The sequence below is a fragment of the Microtus ochrogaster genome, chromosome 5 (assembly GCF_000317375.1).
Source record: "Microtus ochrogaster isolate Prairie Vole_2 chromosome 5, MicOch1.0, whole genome shotgun sequence".
NCBI lineage: Eukaryota > Metazoa > Chordata > Mammalia > Rodentia > Cricetidae > Microtus > Microtus ochrogaster.
Genome location: NC_022012.1, coordinates 64,440,779 through 64,457,340, shown reverse-complemented (window position 1 = coordinate 64,457,340; position 16,562 = coordinate 64,440,779). Strand labels below are relative to the sequence as shown.

Here is a 16,562-nt window from a genome sequence, read left to right as displayed (position 1 = left end):
AAAAAAAAAAAAAAAAAAAAAAAAAAAAAAAAGAACATTGCAGAAGATGAGAGAGGATGAATGTAGGAGCTGGAGGATGTCAGGATGGGGTGGGGTTTCTATAGAATGCTATTTTCCTGACATGGCATGGCTGTTGCACCTTAAGCTCACAGCAGCTGTGACTGCCTACATAGGACTAGGCCCATTAGCATTGTAGCATGGATGGAGAAGGGTCTTATGAGTCCCCACTCCTCCCTGAAGAGTTACAGGTAGTAAATGATTTCTAGGGATGGGGAGTCATATTCCTCAGTGGTGCAGCCACTGGTAAGTTGCTCTTCCTTGAGTTAATAACCCCAACCCATGTTCATGCAGACAACCCTAATCAGATACAATGGGATCTGTCCCTACCCACTTCTGACCGCTATCTCCCCATAGACATGAAAGTAGGAGGGAGTTTCTTGGGAAGAAGAAAGGACTCAGTGGAAGAGGGAGGGGATAATAAAAGGGAATAGGAAGGGGAATATGACCAAATTGTGTGTGTGTGTGTGTGTGTGTGTGAGTGTGTGACTAAAATAATAAAACCTTTAGAAGAACTTTCAGTTTAAGTTAGGTACAGTGTCTCATTCCTGTATTCCTAGCATACAGGAGGCTGGGGCAGGAGAAGTGCAAGTTTGAGTCCAGCTTGGTCTATATAATGAGGTATTGTTTCAATACATAGAACAAGGGATGGTGAGATGGCTCAGGAGATAAAGATCCTTGCCACAAAACCTGATGACCTGAGTTTAATCCTCAGGATCTATATGATAGAAGGAGAAAACCAGTTCCAGAAACTTGTCCCCTGACTTCCACTTGTGTGTCATGGTAGATGCATGTGTACATGTGTATGCCTCCTCCCATACATTAATAAATAAGTGTAATTTAAAAATTTAAAACAAAATAAGAAAAATCATAATCTAGCCAGGGGAACTTGATATAACTACATGTAATGCTAAATAATTAGGAATTAGAATAGGGCAGCACTAGGATTCTCAAGACTTCTACCCTGTTTCCCTGTTGCTGTGATAAACGCCATGACTAAAACTAATTTGAGGAGGAAAGGTATTATTTCATCTTACAGCTTACATTCATTGTCAAGGGAAGCTGAGTAAGGAGCTCAAGGCAGGGACTTGGAGACAAGAACTAAGCAGTGACCACGGAGGAATGATGCTTACTGGCTGGCGCTGGGAGACAGCATCGCTGTCTAGAACAACCTGCTAAACTCCATTTACAGCATTTAGCCCTTTTCTAGTATGGAGTTCCAAAGATTTCATATTCCTTCAAAAACCCCACGTAGTCTGGTCTTCACAGCGACAGCCTGCTTTTTGGTTTCAACTTCTGTATTAATGGCCTTTCTGCTGCTGTGATAAAACACCACAGCAGAAGCATCTTACAGAAGAAGAGTTTATTTGGACTTAGAGTCCAGAGGGATAAGAAGTCTGTTATGCTGGGAAAGTATGGCAGCAAGTGGCAGGTGTGGTGGGAGCAAGAAGCTGAGATCACATATTTTACCACAAGCATGAGGCAGAGAGATCAAACTAGAACTGGGGCAAGGCTGCATGTATACTCCCTAAGCCCATCCTAGTGCATTCCTTCAGCAGGGCTACATCTCCACACCTCCCAGCACAGTGACCAACTGGGCACCAGGTATTTAAATGCCTGATCCTAAGGGGACATTTATCATTGAAACCACCGCAATGTTAAAACAAGTGTATGTTTATTTTTCAAATGATTAACCCATGCATTGAGTACTTACTGAGTATCAAGCATGATTCTAACTCTTTTAAGGCAATTCATCTCTTAGGGTCCTTCTTGTTTCCTGGCTTCTCTGGGGTTGTGGCCTGTAGGCTGGTTATCCTTTGCTTTATGTCTGATATCCACTTAAGAGTAAGTACATACTATGTTTGTCTTTCTGGGTCTGGGTTAACTCACAGGAAACAAGGAGGACTCTAAGAGATATACATGGATCCCCCAGAAAGGGGAAATAGAGAAGATCTCCTAAGTAAATTGAGAGCAAGTGGTGTAGGGTAAAAGGGAGTGAGAAGGAGAGAAAGGGGAGGGGGGAGGAATATGTGAGGGATTGGGAAGGTTGGGAGAAGAATAGAGAAGGAGAGCAAGTGAAGAGATATCTTGATAGAGGGAGCTATTATGGGGTTAGCAAGAAACCTTCCACTAGGAAAATTCCCAGGAATCCACAAGCATGACCCAAGCTAAGAATATGTGCATTAGTGGAGAGGGTACCTAAACGGCCCTTCCCTCATAATCATATTGATGACTGCCTTAATTGTCATCATAGAACCTTCATCTAATAGCTGACAGAAGCAGATGTAGAGATCCACAGCTAAGCACTGGGCTGAGCTCCTGGAGTCCAGTTGTAGAGAGGGAGGAGTGATAATATAAGCAAAAAGGTCAAGATAGTGATGGGGAAGCTCACAGAAACAGCTGACCAGAGCCAGTGGGAACTCACTGACTCTGGATTGACAGCTGGGGAACCTGTGTAAGACTGAACTAGGCCTTCTGAATGTGGGTGACAGTTGTATGGTGTGGGCAATTTGTAGGGCAACTGGTAGTAGAACCAGTATTTATCCCTAGTTCATGATTTGGCTCTTTGGAGCCCATTCCATGTGAAGGAATACTTTGCTCAGCCTAGGTACAGTGGGGAGGGCCTTGATCCTGCATCAAATAATTGTTGACTCCCCATGGGAGGCCTCACCTTCTCTGAGGAGTGGAAGGGGTGTGAGGTAGGGGAAATGTGGGGGAAGCAAAAGGAGGGGAGGGAGAGGAAATTGGGATTGGTATGTAAAATAAAAAAAGATTGTTTTAAAAAAAATTTTAAAAAAGGGGAACTCGCCTCAAAAAAAAAAAAAAAAGACAAATGTAACATGAGGTCCTGCTAGTTGGGGTTTTTGTCGTGCCCACAGCCGGTAAGCCCCAAAGAAATTACACAGAGAGTCTATATTAATTATAAACGGATTGGCCCATTAGCTTAGGCTTCTTATTAGCTCTTGTAGCTTATCTTAACCCATTATTCTTATCTATGTTAGCCACATGGCTCAGTACCTTTTTCAGCAGGGCAGGTCACATCCTGCTTCTTAGGTGCTCTGGGAAGGATGGGGAGAAATGGGCTTCCTCCTTCCCAGAATTCTCCTGTTCTCCTCACCCCGCCTCTACTTCCTGTCTGGTTGACCTGCCTATACTCCATGCCTGGCCAATCAGCATTTATTTAAAACATGATTGACCAAATATAGACAATTCTCCCACACCACTTTCCCCTCTTTTTTTTTAAACAAAGGAAAATATCCATAGTGCATTTTTTGGGAATGTGGGCATAGTATTTCAGGCTACTTCTGGCTGGTTGGGGGCACTAATAATCTTATGGGGACCTAAAGAAAATTTAGAGTTATGATCAAGTCCTAACTGGAGTATCCTATGAGGCTTGATCATCTCAGGCAGCATCTTGAATCTGTTCTGGATATAGAACTCTGACAGCTGGACCATCTGTTCCTACCGGAGATTTCTCAGGTGGTCTTCCTTGATCAAACCTGATTTTTCTTAACTCATAATGAATCCACAGTCTCTCATTTCCTGTGGAAACAAAAGCAAAATCTCTTCTCCAAAGTAACATATCTTTTGACTTCAATTTTGAAGTCAAGGTATTTTCAAAATACCTATCTTGGATTACTTCAGCAGCATTTATAAACAAATATCTTTTAGGAGCTGTTGATCCTTCCTCAGCATTCAAACAATTCAAAGAGAGCATAATGACATACAGTATCAAGATTCTCTGTGTATTTTTCATCTTTACGTGGCTTTATTTAAACCTCTATTCCTTTATTTTTTTGCTTTTTGAGACAGGTTCTCTGTGTATCTTTATCCGTTTAGCCCTAGAGAAAATCACACAGAGGTCTCCATAAGATTATAAACTGATTGGCCCATTAGCTCAGGCTTCTTATTAGCTCTTATAGCTTTATATTAACCCATTATTCTTATCTATGTTAGCCACATGGCTCAGTACCTTTTTCAGCAGCGCAGGTCATATCCTGGTGGTCTGGGCAGGACTGGGGAGAATGGGCTTCCTCCTTCTCAGAATTCTCCTGTTCTCATTGCCCCACCTCTACTTCCTGTTTGGTTGACCTGCCTGGCTATTGGACCAAAAAAAAAAAAAAAACCCCAAAAGGCAATTTATTTTTTTAAAGACAAGGTCTCACAATTGAGCACTGCCTAGCCCAGAACTCTCTTTACAGACCAGGCTGGATTGGATCTCATTGAGATTCACCTTTCTCTGCCTCTTCTGGTACTAAAGGTGTATATCACTGAACCCATGACAATTATTTTAATCTTTACAATAATACTACGAGTAGGGCTATTACTATTTCTATTTTATTTGGTTTTGTTATTGTTGTTTGGAGGTACAATTTTATGTCATTCAGGTAGGTACAGAGAAAAGGTAATTGAACCACATGGTAGAATGAAGATTAATAAAAAAAACAGGTTAAATTATAAGAGCTAGTTGGGAAAAAAACCTGAGCTAAGGCCAAGTCTTCATAATTAATAATAAAATAATATAAAACTCTTGATCTTCACTAGTATATGGAGAGTAATTAGTGTTTTAGAATACAAATAGTGAAGTTTGTGTTTCAGAGAAGGTACTATGGATATGGATTTCAGGAAAAGAGACTTGGTAGAGGATTAGACCAGATTAAGGAAACCCTGAATGTCAAGCTACAGAATTACAGTATCCAACATTTATTATTTGTCTGCTTTATAGTATTAGGCGCTCTGTTAGACCTGTTAGCCTTTATTTTCTTTTTTCCTTTTTTTTATTTTATTTTTTATTTTTTTTCTCACCACTATACTATATTTTCTAATGTCAGTTCACAGCTCTATGGGTTGTTAGGTTCAGAGGCATCAGATAGATTTGCCTGAAGCCAGTGTAATTAACAAAAGCAAGTCATCAACCCTACACAGTCATGCACACTGTCGTCCCAGTACTTGGGAAATAGAGTGGAGAATCAGAAGTTTGTAAGTTATTCTGAACTACTTAGGGCCAGCCTGGGATACATGAGATCCCGTGTTTCAAAAACAAAAAACAAACAAAAAGAGAAAAAAAAGAGGAGGAAGAGCAATTCTTAGAACAGGATGCAAGTGAGAAAAATAGACAAAGTCTCCCTGCAACTGACCAATTTCCTTTTTAGGAAATACAGTAGTTTAGGTCCTAGAATACAATAGAAAAAAACCCATGGTCTTTGCAATACTAGAGTGCACATTTATTTGATAATGACTAGTCATTTCAGAGAAGCAGATTATATCCATTCCAAGAGGGAATTTTTATAAATATGTTACAGATGACTTTTACCTTGTTAGTGTCTTCTCTAATATCCCAGTTCCATTTTATTTTCCTATACTGACCAAATAATTGCACCATCCTTCTATTAAGACTGAGAAAAACATTCTTGGATGACCGTCTGCTGTTCTGGAACTATATGATGAATTGTATTATCAAACCATGATGATCATGAGTATATCTAAAGCTCCACATCCTCCAGGGTGTGATATCAGTCCATATTGTCACACTATCTAGACATAAACAGAAAAGATCAGTGAGGTTCCTGACCCCAAACATGCTACTGAAGGTGGGCAGGCAAGCAGAATGTAGTGAAGGGAATCTAAAGCACTCAGATTGGAGCAGTAAGGAAACAGAGGTGGACTGACAGAGCCAGTGCAGTGAGCAGTCAGCACACCTTTAATCCCAGCACTCAGGAGACAGAGGCAGGAGGATCTCTGTGATTTCAAGGCCAACCTGGTTTATAAGAGCTAGTTCTAGGACAGGCTCCAAAGCTACAGAGAATCTCTGCCTTAAAAAAAAAATCTCCACACTCTGACTTCTTCCACTATATTAACAGAAACCATTTACAGTGGTGCTGGAGCGATGGTTCAGTGGGTAAGAGTATATATTGCTCTTCCAGAGGACCAGAGATTGGTTCCCTGCATTGGGCAGCTCATGCCTATAATTCCAATTCCAGGAAATCCAATGTCTAGTCTAGACAACTGCATCATGTACACACATACACCTTCACACACTACACACATGCATACATGCATAATTAAATATAAAAATAAAATTTTAAATTATTTGTGCAGATTTATGTCTGTTGGAAAAGAAACCACTCCTTATTGTTTGCCATTTTTACTAGTTTTTCTGTTAATAGAAAAATGATAGAAAATAAATACATTTAAAAGCCAAGAGGCAAATCAGAAATAGGGAATAATCAAGTGCATAGGTCTGTTTCACGTTCATCATTATTGACCTAGATATTGCATCTCTGTCCTCAGGATTTGGAATACCGTCTAGATCCAAAGACCAAGGAGCTGCCTCACTTACGGAACCCTGACATACTTGTTGGAGAAAATGATCTCACAGCCCTCAGCTATCTTCATGAGCCTGCTGTGTTGCATAATCTCCGCGTTCGTTTCATCGATTCCAAACTTATTTATACGTATTGTGGTAAGTGCTTTCCTGATGAGCTATAAGCTTTCCTTTGGTGGATGTAGTAATGGAAATGCAGATGGGGAAAGCCAACTTGGTTGAATTTCTCATACATACAAAATCACTTTGAAGTTATCAGAAGGATTTGCCAGTATCCAGTAGATGGTTACAGTTCATGCCAGATAAAGTTACTTGTGAATTTACATGGTTTCACTCAACTTAAAAAGAACAGGCCCAGTTTTTTGGACCATCCCCTCCCAGTCATGTCAGATGCTGAAATCACCAGTCCTTTTCATCTCGTAAAAACCTACTCGATGAAGAGTAGGTGTCCACAGACTGGCATTTGGTGCAAGTGAAGGTTAGTGCTACCTTTATCCTTACTTAGACACCCAGGACTGACATGTGACGAGTGTCTCTTTCCTGCAGTGCTATCAGCCAGCAGCCCAGCTCATGATGGTTTTCTCCAAAGTGAAGCTGGAACATGTGTGCATGGCTGCAGTTCTTCTCCTAGCCCCATCTGTCTTTGTTTTTCTCTTCTCTATTTTGTTCATAGTTATTTCCTCCCACTTCTCTGGCTCTTCTCCCTCATGATCTTCCCTCTCTCCTACTAATCATGGCTCTTCTGAGGTCCAGATCCAGGTGTTCACTCTTTCCCGTGTGCTCATTGGCTTGCTGGCCCATGTCGTGTTTATCATGATTTCACTATTGTCTATTTAAGCAGGCACAACCACTTTTTCCTCTCAAGAGAATTTGTCTTACATACCCTTAATGATAACCTTTCTTTCTCCCTCTTATTTAAATATTCTCCTTGTTTTTCTTCAATTTATATTTTAAGATTTATTTTATATGTATGAGTGTTTGTCTGCATGTTTGTATGTGATATGTACACCACATATATAACATATCAGGTGCCTGTGGAGGTCAGAAGAGGGTATTAGATGCCCTGGAACTGGAGTTATGGGTGGTGATGAACCACATGTGGTGCAGGACCAAACCCAGGTCCTGTCCAAAAGCAGCTCTCTTAACTACTGAGCCCTCTCACCAGCCTTTCAATTTATTTATTTATTTTTTTGCACATGTCATATTTTTCCATGTTTTTTTTTCTTTTGAGACAGTATCTCATATAGCCCAGACTGTTCTGGAATGCATTATGTAGCTGAGGATAACCTTGAACTTCTGATTCTTCACCTATCTCCACTTTCTATGACACTTAGTATTCTTCAGAATTCAGAATTCTCAGTAATCTGTGGTGCGGAACAATGCTCATGTAGAATCACAGTGATTCTAGTATATGTTTTGTTGGTTTCTGTTTTCACTGTATGACTACCAGTGTGAGATTCTTCTAAAAGAAAACCCTTTGAATGAATCTCTGATTATTTCATTGGATAAATCTCTAGAAATGAGTGTGTGTGTGTCCATGCATTTTGGTGCTTGCAAAGTCTAGAAGGTCTGATTCCCAGGAGTTGGAGTTACAGGCAGTTGTGAGCTGCCTGACATGGGTGCTGGGACCTGAACTCAGATCCTCAGCAAGGTCAGCAAGTGCTCTTTACCCCTGAGCCATCTCTTCAGCCTGCAGTTTTTTAAAACTAAATATGAAAATATTTAAATTGTTTAAAACACTGTTATTTTTCTTTTTCCACAACGGAGATAAAACTCAGAGGTTTCTGAATGATTGACAAGTCCCCTGCTTCTGAGCCCCATCCCTATCCAGGTCACATTATTTTAAACAATCTAGCCCAGATTAGTTAGGATTATGTATGATAATTTAGAATGGCAATGACTGTGATATATTTTGACCTTTGAGCAATTCATTAGTTTAGTATGAACTGAATTGAAACAAGATTTTGTGTTGCTTCACTTTACCAAGCTTGATGTGCCCATTGAGATATCACTGATTTCACTTTCTTTCTCACCCTCTCCCCCCATTCCCAGGAATAGTCCTAGTAGCTATAAATCCCTATGAACAGCTGCCTATTTATGGAGAAGATATTATTAATGCATACAGTGGCCAGAACATGGGTGACATGGATCCTCACATCTTTGCAGTAGCTGAAGAGGCTTATAAGCAAATGGCAAGGTTGGTAGGAACTTCTTTCATCATTTCATGGCTTTTCTTAGATAAGATAATTTATTCTTTGCTGTCATGGGTGTTTAAAGAAAATAAGAACTTGAAAATAATTACTGCCTAAGTAGCTTTGGCCAATTTGTCTTAGATTGTTTGAACTATTTAATTAAATATTAAAATCTTACAATAATACACAGATTATATAGTTTGGTTTTAAGTTACCTTTGGAATCTCATCATGCTCTTATGACAAAGCAAGGACAGGTATTGTGTTTTATAGGTGAGAGAGTCAAAGTTTAGTAGTAACCGTAGTAAGAAGTGACTTGTCTAATGTCTCTCAGAAAAGGAACAGATGAACTAAAAGATCTATAAGCTAGAAAATAAATTATCTCTATGTAGCAATTAAAAATTTATAATATGACATCAGTTATGTGTGTATAAAGAACATCTGCAAAGTGTGTCTCATATGACCCACAGAGACTGGTAAATAAAGGTCCATTCAGGGTAAGATCATACTCTGAATAATAAGTGATATGTTGTAATGTGAAAGGGTGAGTGCATAGAAGTTAATTTCTCCTGCTTACAAGGAGGAACTTGGTAAAATATGAAGTGGGAAACCCCCAAAGCAGTTTATAAAACAGAAAGGAAATTAACACTATAGAAGCCTTTATTTTCTCTTTTGAAACCAGTGTACATTTTGGGTTCAAACTGTGACAGAATTTTATAATTATTTCAATTTAAGAGCCCATAGAAGTTTTAATAATAATAGTACTTCTAATAAGAGCTAAAGTTAACTGTCTGCTGTCTCCCTATATGGTATTGATTAGTTATTTTCAATTTGCTAACAAAATTTATCTTCACAACAACTTTTTGAGTTTAGTGTTGTTAGTAAATTAAAACTTCATTTTACAATTGGTAAAACTGAGACTCAGAGAAGTTGTATAATTCTTCTGAGGTTTCATCAATAGGAAGATCATTTTTTAAAATTCAATTAGTCTGAGTAGAATATTAGTATATTAAATATAAAATTGCTAAGTGAACTAGCAGTATATAATATGCTACATTATGCCTGATACTTCTATAAAATGGTAATGATTATCCAAAGTTTAAAGCTTTTTTTTTTTTGAGACAGGGTTTCTCTGTAGCTTTGGAGCTTGTCCTGAAACTAGCTCTTGTAGATTAGGCTGGCCTTGAACTCACAGAGATCACCTGCCTCTGCCTCCCAATTGCTGGGATTAAAGGCATGCATCACCACCGTCCCCCACCCAAAGTTTAAAGCTTGACATTGAGAAAGTTCCATCTGTCAGTACGTTTTTCCTCTAAGCTTAACATTGTTTACTAGTACTTGATTTTTCTAGTTCTCGAGCTTTGTAGTACAATGCTGACATCACTCAGAACAGCCTAGGACCCACTAGTCAGAGAGGGGATCCCATGAGTTGCTAGACTCTAAAATTGATCTCTGAAGAATTTTTAATACTTAAAAAATTATACAACTTTTCAGAAAATACTTTCTTTGGCTCAAGGGATCAAAGCAAGAGTGTTGCATATGCTCAGTCCATTCTCAACCCCAGTACCGTTCTTTAATCTGAAAGCAGGGTTCTTTCATCATTGTGGTGGCAACCCTCAAATGTCAGCAGATTCAGCTTGCTTCCTGGCATTCTCCTCATCTCACATGATGTTTCCCGTGAGTCAATCAGTATGATTTCTTTCTTTCTTTTTTCTGAGACAGGGTTTCTGTGTTTAGCAGACTTAGATGTCCTGGAGGTAATTCTTATAGACCAGGCTGGCCTCGAACTCACAGAGTGCTGGAATTAAAGAGGGGTACCACCACCGCCCAGTCATTAGTATGATTTCTTAATTGAAGGTTGTGGTTTTTCTTTGCCTAATTTTCTCTTATAGATACTTTGAAAATATGCTTCAGTTAGTTAGGATATTTATCACTTGTATTAACGAATCTGCATCCACAAAATCTACAGTCATCAAACAGGGTATGTCTGCTTTGACTTAGTCAGGAATCAGTGCTGGAGGATCATTTATTTTTTTTTCCTTACCAGATAAACATGCCATCTTTTCCAGATGTGAATCTTGGTGTTTCATATCAGCACTGTTTGTACAAACCCCTTAGATCTTTAGGAAAGATACAATTCATCATTACTGACAGAAATTTTATAATCACAATTCAAAAGCCAGCCAGTGTCCTGGACATGATGCGCAGCAAACTAGATAAAAGTTCCACCCCACAAACAAAGCCTAGTAAAGAATAAAAGTAAATAAGGCTTATGTTTGTCACCTATCAATAGGGTGATTGATTAAATGGGAGTGTTTTATAGCAGTGTTAACTTTCCTGACTTTGGTCCTTATAAATTGGTAAGAACAAAGCTCTTCTTAGGAACCATATTGTGAAGGTGGTAGGAAGATACATGTTTACAGTCCACACTCAAAATGCTGCAGAAAGTATTAGATTGAGAGAAATAGAGAAACATAGCAAGTGGACAGCTCCTGGCTCTGAGGCAAACATAAGCAAGAATTCATTTTTACTCCATTTTACTGTGCATGGAGTTTTCTACAAGTTTGAAATCACAACAAAGTAATTTTACAATAACAAAACAGAGCAAGCTAGAGTAAAACTCAGGAGATGGGGTAGGTTAATCAGTGAACTGAGTGAGAAATGACAATTCAGTTTAGAATATTAATGAGGATGGCGAGAAGAAATAGGTATATATTCTAGATATATTTTTAAGATGGAACTGGGAAAAAATGGCTGATACAGGGTAAAAGAGAAGCAGGAGTCAGAATAATAACAAGAATTTGTTCTGAGAGCTAGAAGGTGAGCAATTCCCTTTCTAGAGATGAAGAGGTTACAGGAAGAGTGGATCATGTGTACATGGTAGGGGTGAAGAGGTGGGTTTACATCTTAGTTTATTTTTTTAATCCACATATATGAGTATTTTACCTGCATGTATATATGTGTATTGTGTTAGTGCAGTACCTGAGGAAGCCAGAAAAGGGCCTGGTGCAAGAGCCTTTTAGGGGTTTTAGTTAGAAATGATCATGCCCCATCTCCATTTTAAACATGCTCCTTAGAGAGCAGTGCCCATATTGTCAGACTCTTCCTTTAATGGGCCTGTTGACTTCTAGAGGAGAAAAGGTGAGTGGAGTTCGGGGTCTTTGTTTCTCTTGTATTCCTTTCCTCACATTCTTACTTGTCTTTTCTCATCTTAAAGCTGTTTATTTGTGTGTAGTGTATGGTGTAATGTGTGGTGTGTGGGGTGTGTGTGTGTGTTAGCACAGAGGAAAACTTACGGGAGTCAGTTCTCTTTCCATGTGAATTTCAAGGATGGAGTTCAGTTAATCAATCTTAGTACTGAGCCAACCGACTTTGACTTCTGAGCCATCTCACTGGGCCCTGGGTTATTCTATTAAAACATCAAAAATTAGTTTTGTTTTCTTAAAGCCATGTGGTGTGGTATCATCTTAATCTTATATATTTCCTGTCCTTTCTGAGTCATAGAGCAATGTTCCTAAGTTTCACTTATAGTTTTGAATGAATAAAAAGTTAATACTATCAAATTAACCTTGAAATAATTTTTAAAAAAGAGCTATCTGTACTAGTTGCTTCTAATAGCCATAGAACTTAAATCTCAGGATCTTCGTTTAATCAACTATTAGATGGAATAGTTTCACAAATGGTCTAGCTTGACCATTATAATGTTCTGTGAAATGTATTTGTTATCCTTATGTATGATAGGATAATGCATGGGCATTTTCCTTCTTTTTTGGGAAGGACAGACCAGGATAAGGAGTGACAAAGCAAAGCAGAAGGAGCCTACTCTAGACTTCCCTATACCTCTGGAGTTAGGCTGTAACAATCCACTGTCTAGACATACTAGTCACCAACTTTGGGCAAACTAACTCCTCTGTTGTTTTCTCCAAAGAGGACAAGAGAGTGTCTGTCCTTATTCTTCCAGGATTTAAAATTATCCTGGCTGATAAGTACAGAAGCACTTTGAAAACTATGAAGTAGAATTCAAATTCAAGCTCTTCCTTTCATTATTGTGAAGCACCATCTCTTTAGTCTTCTTCCATCCACTGAGACATGTCATCTGCTTTTGTTACTTCTGACTTTATTACCAGGCCTTTCTCTCATTTCGTTATGTGGTTTCTGAATGTTCTTGTGTTCTGAGGCTCATTGGCTAAGTGGGAAATGACTCTTATGGGTGATGAAATCTCTCCTGTTAACACCAGTGACTCAACTACCATGTGGTGCCAAGTATCCTAGTTATATAACAGGCTTGGTGTAATGCATGCTACCTTACAAGGATGATTTTATACAGATGCTTTGTGACTTTCAGTCAGTACATCCTAAATTAGGTTTGGTACCACCTGTGTATATGCCATGTGTTATAATATTAGTATACAATAGCTCCCAAGGTTTATGTGTTGAAGATTTGGTACTATTATTGAGAGACAATTGGATAATAAATGCACTAACTTCTTCAGTGAGTTAATAAGTTCCACGTTGAATACGCTATTATGAAGTACAACCTGGCTAGAGGAAATAGGCTGCTGGGAATATGTCCTTTAAGGGTTTCTCTCATCCCTTCCCCCTGCTCAGCTTTGTCTGCTTCCTGGCTGCCATGAGGCTCAGCTTTGTCTGCTTTCTGGCTGCCATGAGGTGAGCAGCTTTGCTTTTGCTTTCTTGTTCTGTACCGTGATTTGCCGTGGCCCAGAAACAACAGACCCAAGTGAACGTGGACTAAAATACAAAAAAAAAAAAAAACAAAAATATTTCCTCCCTGCATCAGTTACTTGTATTGTTGCTATAACAAGGTACTTGACAAAAGCAATTTAAGGAACGAAGGAATTATTTCGGCTCACAGTTTAAGGGTCAAGTCCTTCATGGCTGAAAGTCACAGCAGAAGAAATGAGGCAGCCAACATCAGTCAGGAAACAGAGATAAATGCTGATGATCAGCTCATTTTCTTCTAGGACTCCAGCCCCTGGAGTTGTATTGCCACATTTACTTATTTAACCAAATTAAGATAATCCCTTTACAGACATAGCCAGTGATTCTAAATCTGACCAATTTAACAATCAAGTTTAAACATCATGGCGTTACCCATTGTCGATTTGATATCCAAACATAGCGCTTTAAAAGTATAATCTTTACTTCTTGTCCCTTTGGCTCATGGCTGTCTCATAATGTAAAGTGCGATCAGTCAAATTCTAAAGTCTCTATAGTATTTGTCAGTCCCAACACTGTTTAAAAATTCTAAGTCCAAGTCTCATCTGAGACTCAAAGCAATTTCTTAACTACAAACTCCTACAGAATATAAAACAAGTTATATACTTTCAGCATACTTTATTGTGGCATGAAGTAGTCATTCATGGTCACTTTATTCTGGCATTCTGGCAGCTTTCCTTAATCAATGACTCATGGTCTCACGTCCCCAATATCCTGGGTCTCCATTGCAACTTAGGCTTCATCTTCACACAACAGCAAAAAATAATAGTATTCTATTACTGTATCTTCAAATATGAGTGTGTTGACATTTTTTAAAATGAAATTAGCCAACAAAGTAAATTCTTACCTGGTTCTGTAGGTGCTTGGTAGAAATAGGAGCTTTTGGGAGATTCTACTTTACAGATCATTAGCAGATAGACAATTTGAAATATTTCAAATGATTATAAACAGCTTTAATTAAGAACCTTTTTCTAAATTCTTTTGTTGTGGATCCAGCATTCCCTTTTTTATTCTTTTCTTTTTCTTTTCTTTTCTTTTCTTTTTTTTTTTTCGAGACAGGGTTTTTCTGTAGCTTTGACGCCTATCCTGGAACTAGCTCCTTGTAGACTAGGCTGTCCTCCAACTCACAGAGATCCGCCTGCCTCAGTCTCCTGAGTGCTGGGATTAAAGGCGTGCATCATCATTGCCTGACTTTCCCTTTTATTCTATGGTAGCTGACAACAATATTATAAATCCCAGTGAAAATCTCCATGAATAAAATACTGTGAGATACATGGAAAATTCAGAATGCCTTTAACACAGAGTTGTCCTTAGTTATATGATTCTTTTAAGTTAATGGTATACCCTTCTTTTCTGTCCTTGTGTAGAGGTGGTCATTATGAAATACTATATTTCTTAATATTGTTTCAAATGAATACATTTGTTTCAGATATGTTTATATGTTTCAAATAAATATATTTGCTTCTACATTGTTGTGTATATGAACTAGCAGAAGTTCACTCTGCCTCATGGGGAGAAAGGATCAGAAGTAATCACATTCAGAAGTAGACGCACTGGCAGTCACTCTTATTTGTTTTATAGGGATGAACGAAATCAATCCATCATTGTAAGTGGAGAGTCGGGTGCAGGAAAGACTGTCTCAGCTAAGTATGCCATGCGATACTTTGCAACTGTAAGTGGTTCTGCCAGTGAGGCCAATGTTGAGGAAAAGGTCTTGGCCTCCAACCCCATCATGGAGGTAAGAGCAACATTTTCAACCTTTGTTCTATAGTCTCTGGTTAAGCAATGAGTTGAAAACTTGATTGTTATTGTCATGTCAGAAAGTCTAAGGTTTCCAGCCACTAAAGTTAAGGAAATTCTTTCCTGTATTTTAGTAAGAGATCTGGTAAGAGTGAAAATTTTGCAAGGTGGGTATTTCAAGTAAACCCTAGGTATAGAGGAATTCACATTACTCTATAATGCTTCCTTTGAACTTTCAGAAAGAATTCTGCCTATAATACTAGGCAGCACTTCTTCATACCTATTGTTTCTTGTACAGAGGGTAAGGTTACTCATTTTCTCCCAGTCCTGAGTACTTGTTTATACTCCTTCCAAATCAGGGTTTGCTCTCACTCAAACATGAGTGAGTTCTATTATCATTTTACCCACATTATATTTTTTGTGCTTAGTTCAACCTCTTCAGCTACTAATTTTAATTGTTTATGAAATCTAGATTATAGACATAAACCCTAATCACATGAGCACTTTTACTTTTTTTAAAAAAGGAAAGTGTTGCCAGGCAGAAATGGTGCACACTTTTAATCCTAGCACTCAGGAGGCAGAGACAGGTGGATCTCTGTGAGTTTGAGACCAGCCTGGTCTACTCTCTGGATATGATGGCTCATGACTGTTATCCCAGCATTAGGAAAGCTTAAGGGAAGAAGATCACCATAAGCTGGAGGCCAGCCTGGGCAGCAGACTGAGACCCTCCTCAGAAAACCAAACCAAAGCAAAGTCAAGGACATATACAAAGTAGAAATGCCTGTGCCAAAGACAAGATGGCCAAATGTATGACAGTTTTATCTTTAAAGATTTGTAGATGAAGAGAATTGCTTGTTAATAGAACTCCAGAAAGTTATGGCTCTGAAAATTGAAAAATAGATTTCATTAAGTAGAGAGAAATCAGGACAGGCAGAAACAAATCCTTCCTGTCAAAATCACATGGGTATGATTTTATCCCTGTCTTTTTCCTCTGTCAAGTTCTCGTTATCACCCAAACACAGATGGAGCTAAAATTGACCTGATGTGCCTTGGTAGAAGTGGTTTTTGCAGTAATCTGACTAGAGGTAACTGTGCCTGGTTTGCAGTGCTGTGTGTAATGTCTGTAAAATGAATGCTGTGACCTCTGTCTATATGGCTGCCCATTAGAGCAGCGCACTCCCCTTCCTGGATGACCTAGACAAGATATTCTGAGGAAGTCGAGAGACCTCCAAAGCTAGGTGTGCTGCAGGAAGAAGGAGGAAGAGGTGTGTGTTGTAACATGGGCATGGAGGAGCAGGTGGCTGTGCCAAAGGAAAGCAGTAAAATTTAAAATTAAGAGTTTGAAAGTATTTAGTTCTGTATATAGTAGTGGATGCTACTGGTGTTAATATTGAAGCCATATATTTTGTGGAGCCAGTTTTTAACTTGAATTAAAAACAGCAGGGCTTAGCTTGGGCTTTTATTCATTTTCCCCAGTGCAACAGATTTCTAGTATTTGACAGAGTCCTAAGA

General features: G+C 38.7%; 1 protein-coding gene across 3 annotated transcripts in view; it reads left to right on the top strand.

Moving 5' to 3' along the window:
- Myo5a (myosin VA) overlaps nucleotides 1-16,562 on the top strand; it is a 157,044-nt gene that overhangs the window by 44,727 nt on the left and 95,755 nt on the right. For all 3 annotated transcript variants that reach the window (XM_013346380.2, XM_005347626.3, XM_013346381.2), the window contains exons 3-5: nucleotides 6,349-6,520; nucleotides 8,435-8,579; nucleotides 14,892-15,048. In XM_013346380.2, coding sequence (XP_013201834.1) covers nucleotides 6,349-6,520; nucleotides 8,435-8,579; nucleotides 14,892-15,048 — 474 coding nt within the window. The remainder of the gene's footprint in view (nucleotides 1-6,348; nucleotides 6,521-8,434; nucleotides 8,580-14,891; nucleotides 15,049-16,562) is intronic.